Source organism: Monodon monoceros, unplaced genomic scaffold (genome assembly GCF_005190385.1).
Source record: "Monodon monoceros isolate NGI ecotype Baffin Bay Population unplaced genomic scaffold, NGI_Narwhal_1 Super_Scaffold_21, whole genome shotgun sequence".
NCBI classification, from domain to species: Eukaryota; Metazoa; Chordata; class Mammalia; order Artiodactyla; family Monodontidae; genus Monodon; species Monodon monoceros.
Genome location: NW_021703778.1, coordinates 134,267,627 through 134,281,225, shown reverse-complemented (window position 1 = coordinate 134,281,225; position 13,599 = coordinate 134,267,627). Strand labels below are relative to the sequence as shown.

The window sequence follows — 13,599 nt, the reverse complement described above, 5'->3', positions numbered from 1 at the left end:
ATGCACATCTTGCTAAGACAAAAGAAAAAAAAGTTCTGAAAATGTTTCAGTTATTATTTAGTGGGCTCTCAATAGATAAACTTTTAACCAATGTGAAGAAAATCATGAGGACATTATTCTAAAAACTGAATAAGCATTACCAGCTTTTCTGGATTTGAGGGACATTAAAAATTTCTGTGATTGCTTCTAAGTCACTTTTTAAAAAAAGTTTCTGAAACAAAGCAAGCAAGCAAATCAACAAACAGTTGGAAGAACTGATGATTTATCTGCCACCAAATTCAGAATTCTTTCTAGAACATTCTGACAACTGACCGACCAGCTCTGTTTGAATGTTTTCAGGGATACAGAGCTTTATCAAAGGAGTGTAGGCCGTCTCCATTATCACACAGCTTAGCATTCCAAATGAAACCAGACCAGCTTCACTGTAGAGTTCTACCCATTAGAACCAGTTCTGCCCTCCAGAACAATACTAAATTAGTCTAGTATCTTTCTATATTTCATGTTCAGCTTTTCAAATATTTAAAGCTAGTGATCAGTCTAGAAGTCCCCTTTTCTTCTTGATAAATATAGCTAGAATATTAAAAAGTACTTGGAAATAGCACATATAAATCATATTCAGCTCCATTAAGCTTAAAAAAAAGGTTTATCCAGTTCCAAGTATTGTGCTAGGTTCTGGGACTACAAAGAGAAATAAGACATAATCCTTGCCTTGGAGGAGCTGACAATATAGTGGGGAAGTAAAAGCATATACAGAGATAACTTCAACCTAATAACAGCAAGTGCTAAAATAGAGTCATGTCCAATAACAGTTGCACACCAGATTAGGGAACAAGGAAGAGATCAGGGTGAAGGATACAGAGAATACAACAGCAGGCATTTTGCCAGTCACAAATTTAGATCCAACGTCCTGGGTTGAAAACTCTACATAAAATAAACAATAGTTAACCCTAATCCAAACAAAATGTGCTTGATGGTTCTTACTAATCATATAGAGAGGAAAATAAGGGATTGAAAATACCAAAACATACTTTCACATTAGCAACATTCCAAGTGCACATTTAAGCAATACATATTTGCTAAAATAAAGTATTCCAAAGTAGATCTTAAACTCAATGATATTATATAGATTCATTAGGTAAGAGACTGGTTACTAACTGCTAATGTGAAGAGTAAAGTGTGTGTTAACAAGGAAATTATTTGGTACGACATCCAAGAAAGTATTCTTCTCCTTCAATAATATATTTTTTTGCCCTGAAAATTCAAAGAATTAAAACATGAATGTTCAGGATTTCCAAAACAATGGCAAATACAATTTATTGTTGGAATGTTAATTTTTTCCTTGACCAAGAAACTCATTAAAGATGGAATTTTGTTGAACAATACTTAAAGTGAAATAGCTCATATCTCGAGTATCAGTTAAACTTTATTAAAGCTGTCATCTTTAAATTATTTTGAACTATCACAGATAAGAAATAAGATTAAAATTTCCTCTGACCATACCTTCTTGAATAAGATCCAAAGTGCATATCAACCTTCTCTGTATTTAACCTTAAAGTAAAAGTATTTATTTAGCACTCCAGTCAATGGTAAAAGAAAATTAAGATATTGTGCAGCATTTGTAACTTCTTTACAACATATACAAACGTGATTCCCATAGTATTTTGGATTTAAATGTTTAATACATTTAGTCAATAACTATCAATAATTAAAAGTAATTTTTGTTTCTACATAGTTCTTGATATCAGGATCATTTTTTTTTAATTTAATTTAATATTTTTTGTTACGCGGGCCTCTCACTGTTGTGGCCTCTCCCGTTGCAGAGCACAGGCTCCGGACGCGCAGGCTCAGCGGCCATGGCTCACAGGCCCAGCCGCTCCGCGGTATGTGGGATCTTCCCGGACCGGGGCACGAACCCATGTCCCCTGCATCGGCAGGCGGACTCTCAACCACTGCGCCACCAGGGAAGCCCCTGAGGATCATTTTTTAATGGGAACAAGATGCAAGATAAATGTGAGAATACTTTTCATTTGTCTCAAGTTTGTTTATTCTTTTTTTATAAATTTATTTATTTTATTTATTTTTGGCTGTGTTGGGTCTTCGTTGCTGTGCACGGGCTTTCTCTAGTTGTGGCGAGCGGGGGCTACTCTTTGCTGTAGGAAGCAGGCTTCTCACTGCGGTGGCTTCTCTTGTTGCGGAGCACAGGCTCTAGGCGCTTGGGCTTCAGTAGTTGTGGCTCGCGGGCTCTAGGTGCTCGGGCTCAGTAGTTGTGGCGCATGGGCTTAGTTGCTCCGCGGCATGTGGGATCTTCCCAGACCAGGGCTTGAACCCGTGTTCTCTGCATTGGCAGGCGGATTCTTAACCACTGCGCCACCAGGGAAGCCCAAGTTTGTTTATTTTTTAAACCACGTGGTCATTTTCAATTTCTTGGTTACAAAAGAATATTGCCTTTCCACACCTGACACAGCCATGGAACACCACTCCCTCTAAAGCAGTACATGCCACTGGGGGTGATCAGGACAAACGTAGAGGAGAAATACTTCAGAATCACCTGGAGAGTTTTTCCAAGCGGTACCTCACCACTATTACAACTACAGAAAGCCCATGCTTTAGAGGTGTGTGGCAGACCTAATAACAAGATTGAAATCAAGGGTTTAGCTGCAACTGAATTTAGAAACTATTGTCCTACAAGTGCTAAAAAGGATTTAAAAAAAAAAAAAAGAGTAATGAGGACAACACACAGGGCTTCTGAGACACCTATGTCTACAGAGGTTCAGGTTCCCAGCTAGACCTGTAGTAAGGCAAGAAGCCAAAGGAGGAAATCATTTCCATCACATTTATGCATAAGCAGTGCACTTTCAATTGCTTACCTCCAATATTATGAATTATTATGGTGCCTGCTGCCACCACCTAAAAAACAACAAATGTATTCAGAAGATGAAAGGGGAAATAATACAAAAGGATCAGTATTTTATTAAAATCCAATAACTATGACTTAAAAACAGATGCAGAAATTGAGTGACGAGAAACTGAAAAGAATACACTTTGCCAGCCATTTGTAATATATAAAACTAACAATCATCACATAAAAAGCCTTTCTTTAATAGTTCCATGGTTACTATAAAGAACACTTTTGTAAGTTTTCTTAGCAGTCATTTTTAAATAGTTAAAAGTGTTAAAAAGCTAGTAATCAATGGTTATCAAAGTACCAAAAAACTGAAATTGAATCTATCTGCTCTCATTCTCCCTTTATTACTGGTTTTATCACTTTGCTTTGTTAGGTAGACTGAGACAGTCTCAGGTGTGTTGTGTCAATGCCGTACTGCATAGAAGGGAATAATACAGTCTGCGGAGTGTATCAGCTTGGCATACCCCAAGCCTTGAACATCCCTGTCGCAGGGATTAATACAGTCTAGAGGAGAAAACTCTATAGAGCCCACATATTCTCACATCTGAAAATTGAAGCAAAATGTTTTAAACTCAATAATATGAAGTAGACTGAGTGCAAGACAACAGGAGGTGGTAAAGAGTGTAATATATTGGAGAAGTCCTCCCGTTTCAAAATGGGGCAGCTGCTGCACAGCTCTGGCCAGTGGCTGACATGTGAGAATGTGAATCCAGTGTAGCTCAATCTTCTGCTTTTTCAAGAAAAGTCAGAAATTGAATCCTTTTAAAATGTCATAACTCTTTGTTGGCAATCAGCTAAAAATAAAAAAGATTTGAGCCAAACAAAATATGCCTGAGGACTATGTTCAGCCTGCAGGCTTGCTAACTTGTGATCTTTGATGACATTCCTGGGAAACTCAAGATAACACTTTATCCATTCTTGGTCACCAGATGTACTCAGGAGAAATGATTAAACATTCTGCTTCCACTTGGGCCTTTCAGTCACTTATATCTTGGTGGATCTGTACCTCCAATGTATGTTTCGAGATGACTAGCTATCTAAGATCATTACTACATGGACTGGGAAGAGATGACCCTTCCTCTCCTAGAAATTCCATCAGTGACACAGCATTTGCCTATCCTGGGAATAAACTAAGTTACGGAGACCTAGAAGCCTTGGGGTCTGGAAAGCAGGGATAATGATAGAAACACTTGGCAAGGTGTCTTTGAATGTGGTAACTCCACTCTAACATTTTCCAGAAAAATCTCTACATATCAACCCATTTAAAAATTAGTTCCAAAGTGTCACTCACAGTTATTTGTGAAAAGACTTTTTTGAAATTTTTGTATACTATTTTTCATATGCAATTGATACCTATTGTCAATCACACATGAAATTTGGATTTTTCTAAGAATATACTGCAAAAAGCAATAATATCAGCTTAGTGATGACTATCTTCCCATTTTTTTGTCTGAATTTAAGCATTTTTGATCTAGAAAGTCAGTATATCTTTCTATCAATCTATCGATCTATCGATATTTCCAGTGCCTAGCACAGTGCATGGCACATGGTATTTGCTCAATAAATATTTGTTTGACAAGTACATAAATCCATTTATAAACAATTAAAAATTTTCCTTAAAAAGTTCAAAGCATTTCAAAAATATTTAATTTTCAGAACAATGTTGCCCTATCATATGTCATATCCATATTCATATAATATCTGGAAAGAAAGAAATAGGAAAGTTTCGACCCAACTGTGGAAGTTGAGAGAAAATATTAAACAAACAAACAACTCCTCCTTTAGAGTATTCTCTGTCTGTGTATCTGCCTACTAAGAACTGTGTGCATACATTAAAATGATAATGCAACTATTGTAGAGTTTTAGGAAAAGGGGACTCTCAATAATCCATGTTCTTCTTGTAGAGTCTGCTGCTATCCAAGGAATGCAGGAAACACCAATGTGAAATAACAGTGATGATGCTTAGGCATGTTTACAGATTATATTAAATTAATTGGAGAGTTTTCTTATATAAATAACATTTTCTTCTTCCTTGATTAAACTGGATACAGTTAATTGATCATGATTATACCAAACATCCTGATCTTCGAGAAAGGGAAATTGTTTAGATGATTAACAAAAACCTTTACCCTCAAAAGTAACATAGTTTCCATTTAGTTCAAGTTTCAGGCTATTAAAATAAGCTCCAGGGCTTCCCTGGTGGCGCAGTGGTTGAGAGTTCGCCTGCCGATGCAGGGGACACGGGTTCGTGCCCCGGTCTGGGAAGATCCCACGTGCCAGGCCCGTGAGCCATGGCCGCTGAGCCTGTGCGTCCGCAACGGGAGAGGCCACAGCAGTGAGAGGCCCGTGTACTGCAAAAAAAAAAAAAAAAAAGATAAGCTCCAAACCATGAGGTTACATAGTATGATTTAAATATTCTCCTTTGTGCTTTAAAACCAAAGTTAATTTGAATGTAAATACACATTCCCCCCCCCACCATTACATAGCTATATCTTTTTCCTCCCAGACTCACTTCTAAGAAGTTAGTTCGGCAACCTACAAATACAGCATCGTTTTATATTAAAAACAAAACAAATAAAAAATACAAACAACAGATTTACAAAGAAAAAGTCCTGTTTGGAGCCAACACGTAAATGGGTCTTAGAAGTATGATAGCTCTTCAGAAATAAAAAATTATTAAAGCACTAACAATAATATTTAACTACTGATTACCTGTGGAAGAAGACAGTATTTCCTCTACCCATTAAATTAGTTTAGTATGCCTATCACAGATGAATGCCCAATAAATACTGTTGTTATTTCTCTTATTCTAAGGAGGAAAAGTAGTAGATTTTGAGTCTGGAGTCCTATGTAATACTGGCCTAAGTAATTGTAGACAAATAGGCCCCTTCCCTTCTCTGGGCCTTAATTTCCTAACCTATAAATAAGGGGACATCTAGATCATCTTTTAGCACTGTTCAGCTCTTAAATGATATGATCTTCTAATTATCAGTTTTTTTAAACATGCTATAAGTTTAACTCTATGCTTCTGTCTTGTCCTGTCTTCACGAGAATTTACTCAGATAATATAATCAAAATTAATAAGAAAAACTTAAAGCAGGCCATCGTTACTGATTTAAAATTATACAAGTCATTGTTCTCCTTCATTAGGGTAAAAAACACTAAAAAAATTTAAGTGTTGAATTAAATTTATCAACGCATTTTTAGGAAGGGCACAGAGATTTCTTCTCTCTCTTCCTGCTCCCATCATTCTCTTTCTTCACTTTAGTTTCCTTTTATTCCCTTAATTTCTTTCTCTTATATATACTTGTCTTTTCTAACTGGAAATGGAAGGAAAAATTCCCTTCAGGATTTTGGACACAGCAAGGAGAAAAAAATAATTACCTTTCCAGGTAATCCAAATGCAAAGAGTCCAAGATCTTCATAAGATATCACAGCTGTTAAGAGAAATTATAACTGTTATTTTTACACAAAACTATTTGTGTGCCAAGTCTTACACAGAAGAAAGCTATTCCACTACTACCTGATAGCTATTGGATTGTCACACTAAATTTAAAGCAGAAGTAATGACTTTGGGGGAAACCTGAAAACTTATGATCCATGAAGACAGCGTCCTCTTAGAATAAGTAGAGCTTAGCAATTACCAAGGTTGTCTAACAACTACCCAGGCTGCATAAATTCAAATAGAATAATTACTCAAGAACAACCCACTTCTCACTAAACAGTACTTGCAGACTACACTGTCCAAATGTAAGTTTTCATTGGCAACAGTTTCTGAAAACTGCTGTGTAAATAAAACTTGATAAAGTACAAAAGTTGTATCATACTTTCAGAGACATTCACTTTTCCAGGCTACCTAGGATATGATAATGTATTCATGATAGAAACAATACCCTCATCCTGCAATAAGGTTATATATTTTCTTTTTCATCATAAAGAGTATGAAATTACATTTTCATTCCACATGTTCAAGAAGTGTGATCACAGAAAAGATGAAAATTAAATGGCTCATAAAAGAACCAAATGTGTCCTTAGATGATAAAGCTTCATGTTATAACTAGTGATGTCACAGGTAAAAATAAGAGAAGTAAAAACATTTATATAATCCTAAATTTGAAAAGTCCTTAAACTTACAGTGCTTACACTGAAAAACAAAAAAAGCAGGTTAGCAGATACTAAGGCTTGCTAATAGCAACACACATTTCCTATTGAGTCAAAGATATGTCTCATCATTTCTTAAAGAAAGTTTTTAATATATACTCTTAAGATATACATAGGTTTCTTTACCACTACATTAACAAAAAACTCCCTTATACTTTCATAAACAAAGTCTACCACGTATGAAAAAATAAGCATTTTGAAAACCACACATGGTCTGTACATGTTATAACTATTACAAAGTCAGAAAGAAAACAGTAAAATGCTAAAAAAATAAGTTTTACTTAAAACAAAAATTTTTAACATTTTAAACTTTTTTAAACTTTATTATCAGAGTAGATAGAAGAATTTCAAAACTTTTTGGATGACACAGCTATTTTTTATTTTATTTTTTTGGCCGCATCGTGTGGCACGCGGGATCTTAGCTCTGCGACCAGGGATCGAACCTGTGCCCCTTGCAGTGGGCGCGTGGAGTCTTAACCACTGGACCACCAGGGAAGTCCCAACACGGCTATTTTTTAAAATGTATTCACATACTGCTCAACAGTGGGCAAGGACAATTTAATTTTGAATTTGGAACATATAATTTGATTATAAGTAGGAACCTTTATGCCTTAACAATGAAAGACTTCAATAATAATCTTAGAGAGGTAGACTGTAGATATATTTTAGAACATAAAATTAAAAAGCAGAGTTAAAAAACTAAGAACTGGATTTTTTTCCCTCCTATGTGAAATGCTGAAATTCTTTTTTTCAAATGCACATGTTCTAAAGTGAATGTCAACACAAAAATTAATAATTATTTCAACCAATAAATCTTTACTAGTTTGTTTTCATATTCCTAAATACAGTTAAGAGATAATATTATATAGGGGCACAGTTTCTTATATTTAACTTCCAAAGCCTTGGTATATATATTAAACCAGAAAATTCTCTAAATGTTAGCTTCTATCTAATTTGACATTAAGAAGGTAATTTTGTTACATATTAAGTGTTTGTGAACCAAGTCTCCAGAAGGTCTCTGATCTGTCACTATGAGGCACGAGATTAAAGGAACAACATTGTTCATTTTCAGCATCCCTCTTTCATATTACAGTTGAAAGTGTTAGTTCTTTTAAAAAAACTTAAAGCAAGGAGGCTTTTCAGTGTTACATATGGAAATACACCACATAACTTGCTTTTAAAATGATCTATTTTGGGGACTTCCCTGGTGGTCCAGCGGGTAAGACTCCACGCTCCCAATGCAGGGGGCCTGGTTTCGATCCCTGGTCAGGGAACTAGATCCCACATGCATGCCGCAACTAAGATCCCACATGCTGCAACTAAAAGATCCCACATGCCGCAACGAAGATCCCCTGTGCTGCAACTAAAACCCAGCACAGCCAAAATAAATAAATAAATTTTTAAAAACTTTAAAAAAAATTAAATGATCTAGTTTGCATTAGATTCTTAGGGAGCAAGTTATCAAGATAATACTCTTTAAAAAGTTTGACTAGGATTTGTTTTATTTTTAAATAGCAGAAAACAAGTATAGATCGTATACTAGTAAACATAAAAAGCAAATAACTTTCCGATAAGCAAAAATAATATTGAAATATTCCAAAAAGAATTGGTATTTCAATTATCTAAATTTAAATAAATTAAACATTTATTCTTAATTTTTAAATTAGAACATAACATTTATTAGTCCAGAAAATATAACCAAACTAACAGCTTAATGAAGATAGTTGTAATTGCAACTTCTGACAATAGTGGCATACATTTTAGCAATTTCACATTTGTTCTCTATTATTTTCTGGTGTTATAAAAATATCTTTAAGTACAGCAAAGTCCCAAATTCAGAGTGAACAAAGTTTAGACTTTTAAATGGAGACTTACTACTATGTTCAAATCCTAACTCTACCGTTAAGTCAGCAGGTCTGGCTAGTCATTCAGTTCTGTCACTGTCATCTTACTTCTTTTATGTTGCAAAAATTAGAAGTACTTTTCCAGGTCTGAGACATCATTAGTACGAACAATGGCTTCTGGCTTAACTTCGAGGCTTTGCTTAGATAAAATATGTACACAGTCAGTCAAATGCTTTATCTCCACATATTTACTTTTTAATGGTTTTCTGGATCATCTTGACATACAAACCAAAACAACACTAGTGAAATACTTTGAAAATTCTGTTCTACCATTTGGACAATTAAGATGCTGGTAACAGTGTAAATTGGAACCGACTTTGGAATGTAATTTGACCAACGAACCTTGAAAATATTTATAATATTTGACCCCTGGGAGCTTGCATCTTAGGAAATAAGGCTAACATCAGAGAAATCATTATATGCAAAGATACTCATTGTGTATTATTTAGATTGAAAAAAAAGACTACCTAAATGCTCAATAATGGTAAAGTGGTTAAGTAAATTATGGTAGGCATATCTAGTAGAATAATATGTAGCCATTAAAAACTATGTTTATAATAACATGAAAAATGTCAATATTAAGTGAAAAACATAGGATTTGACTGAATATGATCTATAAAGCAAAACACTTTCCTATGATCAATGTTTTAATATCTTATTTATAATGTAAAAGATGTTTTGAGAGATATCAAAATGAGACGTGGGGATGACCAGTCACATTAATAGCAAATTCTTACAGAAGAGGAATAACATTAATTATGAAAATTATGGATTTAATTCGGCCTTTTACAGGAATTCATACAAGCAGTACTTGGCACAATCCTTAAATAAATAACTGAAAGCAGTCATTAGCAATCTATTTTAGGAAATTATTTTTTGATATTGAAGAAATCAATGCTATGGTTTTGAGGGGATGGAAAGGCTGTAAATCTTAATCAAGTAAATTGGGAAAAAATTTCTTCTTTAATGTACCATCAAGGCACACTTTAGTGCTATTTTGGCTAGACCAAGAGTTTGGCCTCCACAGGAATCGTTTGGAAAGCTGCTTCCCATGAAGTAGTGGAATATTTCCAGCTAGTTACTCCAGTGTTCCGTCTGCTTTGCATTTTTTCCTCAATGAAATAGGACAATTAATAAACTCTGGTTACAGTACAAAGCCCAAGTTTCAGCAGCAGCAATATTATCTTTGGAACTGGATTGAGGGACATGAGTTACTCAAATACAGTTCAACTCTCAGAAAGCAGGCCATTTGGAATGCACCCTTATTTTGAAATTCTTTTCTTTCTCATGTTTTCCTTCATTTTCCTCTTGTCTTTTTTCTCCGTAAGAGTGTCATGCAAGCCATTCATTTATGGAACGTCTACTATGCAATTGTATCACCACTTCTGGTCCTTCTTAATATGTATGTAAATGTCAGTTTACCAACTAAATGTGGCATGATTTTAGAGCACCTGATGTAGCAAAAGAAAATAGAATGCTAGAGTAGAAGGAACAGTCTCCTTTCAATTTCACAGAGGTGAGATACTGCAGGCAGAAAAAAAGTTCTAGGATCCCAACATATTGCTTGGCTCTGCAGTGAACAAGATTTACAGTCATTCATATCCTATAAATGCTATTCACTGGTTTTCAACTTTAGACTCAACTTATACATACAAAATGAATGACTTACATATGATTACAAAACAAAGTAAATATTGTCAACCTTGACAATATAAGGGTACAGCAGAAGGACTATGGGAAATAGAAAGAGAACAGGGGAAAGCAAGGACAGGAGCACTAATACATACAACATAGCAGAGTCAAGACACACCATCTAAAGTCCATGAAACAAAAATAAAACTTTAAATATATTGTTTATATTGAGCCTGCGCTCTAGAGCCCATGAGCCACAACTACTGAGGCCCACGTGCCTAGAGCCCGTGCTCCACAACAAGAGAAGCCACAGCAATGAGAAGTCCACGCACCGCAATGAAGTGTAGCCCCCACTCGCCGCAACTAGAGAAAGCCCGCACGCAGCAACGAAGACCCAACACAGCCAAAAATAAATAGATAGATAAATTTTAATAAATAAATAAATAAATGTATTGTTTACAGTTACAAATAATCAGTGAAAGAATTATTGAATACAAACTAATGAAAATTAGAAGGGGAAGGATTAGTGCACCTGAGCTAAATCTTCACCTTTCATAATGAGGTGTCAACAGATAAAATTTAAATCAATAAATAACGGTAGAAGAATATTATTTAGACTTAGGAAGGTAACTCCCCAAAAGAATTCAAAACGAAAACTCTAAATGTTGCTAACCCTGTGAAATGGAAATGGAACTAGATGTGGGGAAGAATGAGCGGGGAAGTGCTTCAAGTCCTCCTGCGCCAGTGCACACACACATACGCATGTACATACACGTGTGTGTGACTGTTATTACCTTGATAAAATTAAAAGAGATTAATTTAAAAATATGTTTAACCCTGCAGAGACTCACACCCATCCTTCCCTGCAGCCCAATAACAAAAAGTTCAGTTCTGCTACAGGAAACATTCTGCCATCAAGGCAAACGATACGAAGGGATAATCACTACAAGAGCAGGGTATGCACACAGTCTAGCCTAGGGTTTCTCATCCTGCCACTACTGACATTTTTGGCCTGGATAACTGTTTGCAGTGGGGGGCTGTCCCCCCATGCACTGTAGGATGTTTAGCAGCATCCCTGGCCTCTACTCACTAGATGCTAGTAGCACCTCACCCTGCCCTACAATTCTCAGCCATGACAACAAGAAATGTCTTTAGACACTGCCAAATGCCCCTGGGGGAGAAGAATCAAGGCAAGATGAGAACTACTTACTAGCAGAAAGGATGAGACAAGAACACTGTTCAATGAAGATGGAGTCACATAAACAGCCCACTTAATTGTGAGAATATTGAACTATGCTCACTAATCACAAGAAAAAGATACAAAATTACAAATAGTTTGGACAGCTATCACTCCAAACAATAAACAAATTGAGATGGGAAATAGGAATAGGAAATAGGAATCTACTGTCTTTCAATCAGTTTCAATCTCGTTCGCTCTCACAGTGATCGCATCTCACAGTGCTGAAGGGGATTCCTTGTGACCTTAGCAATCCATATCCTTCACACAGAGCCCAGACCAAAGCTGGGGAAAAATAAAAGGCTCTCAACTTTATTGAGGAATGGTGTATTGGTGTCCAACATGTCATGTAAATGTTGTACACTCTATTTTATAGACCATACAAGAAATTTTCAAAGGTACTTTTGACTATATGTAATTTTTGCCTTGTGTGTTAATTTTGGAACTTTTAAAATAGTCCCTCTGTAGCTCTAAGCCATTCATCACCCACATATCCAGCTTTTATTAAGTATCCTCTGTATGTCAAGCACAGTTTGGTAGATGCTGAGAAAACAATGGTTAATGCTTTCAATATACACTAAATTTTCCAGGAATACAATTACCATGTAAATGGATGGTTGGTTTTGTTTGGAAATTTGCCAAAATCTGTTCGCCGTTTAGGAAAATCACATCACTAACAGCATTTATTTTGTTTTTGTTTCTCCTTTACTTTGCTACATGGCATTACATTATGTATAAATACTGTATTAGTTTCCTATGGCTGCTGTAACAAAGTATGACAAATTTGGTGACTTAAAACAACAGAAATTCAGGGACCTCCCTGCTGGCACAGTGGTTAAGAATCTGCCTGCTAATGCGGGGGACACGGGTTTGAGCCCTGGTCCAGGAAGATCCCACATGCCGTGGAGCAACTAAGCCCATGCGCCACAAATACTGAGCCTGCGCTCTAGAGCCCGTGAGCCACAACTACTGAGCCATCGTGCTACAACTACTGAAGCCCACATGCCTAGAGCCCATGCTCTGCAACAAGAGAAGCCACCGCAATGAGAAGCCCGCGCACTGCAACGAAGAGTAGCCCCCACTTGCTGCAACTAGAGAAATCCCTTGCGCAGCAACGAAGACCCGACGCAGCCAAAAATAAATAAATAAGTAAATTTATTAAAAAAAAACAAAAAACAGGGGCTTCCCTGGTGGCGCAGTGGTTGAGAGTCCGCCTGCCGATGCGGGGGACACAGGTTCGTGCCCCGCTCGGGGAGGATCCCACATGCCGCGGAGCGGCTGGGCCCGTGAGCCATGGCCGCTGGGCCTGCGCGTCCGGAGCCTGTGCTCCGCAACGGGAGAGGCCACAATAGTGAGAGGCCCGCGTACCGCAAAAAAAAAAAAAAAAAAAAAAAAAACAACAAAAAACAGAAGTTTAGTTTCTCACAGTTCTGGAGGTCAGAAGGCCAAAATCAGTCTCACTGGGTCAGTATCAAGGTATTAGCAGGGCCACAATCCCTCTAGAGGTGCTAGAGAAAATGTGTTCCTTGCCTCTTCCAGCTTCCGGTGACAGCTGGCATGACTTGATTTGTGGCCAAATCACTCCTATCTCTGCCTTTGTGGTCATATTACTTTCTCCTCTTCTGTCTGTGCTCTCCCTCTGTGATACATGTGACTGCACTGAGTCCACAGAATAATCTCCCTTGCGAAGTCCTTTTTTGCCATAAATGATAACATTCACAGGGATTAGAATCTGGATATGTTTTAGGGGGCCGTTATTT

The 13,599-nt window shown here is 36.7% G+C and overlaps 1 protein-coding gene across 1 annotated transcript in view; it reads right to left on the bottom strand.

The window, feature by feature from the left end:
* SLC38A6 (solute carrier family 38 member 6) overlaps positions 1 to 13,599 on the bottom strand; it is a 73,379-nt gene that overhangs the window by 40,385 nt on the left and 19,395 nt on the right. Inside the window, 2 exon segments of the mRNA XM_029239088.1 lie at positions 2,868 to 2,907; positions 6,290 to 6,342. Coding sequence (XP_029094921.1) covers positions 2,868 to 2,907; positions 6,290 to 6,342 — 93 coding nt within the window.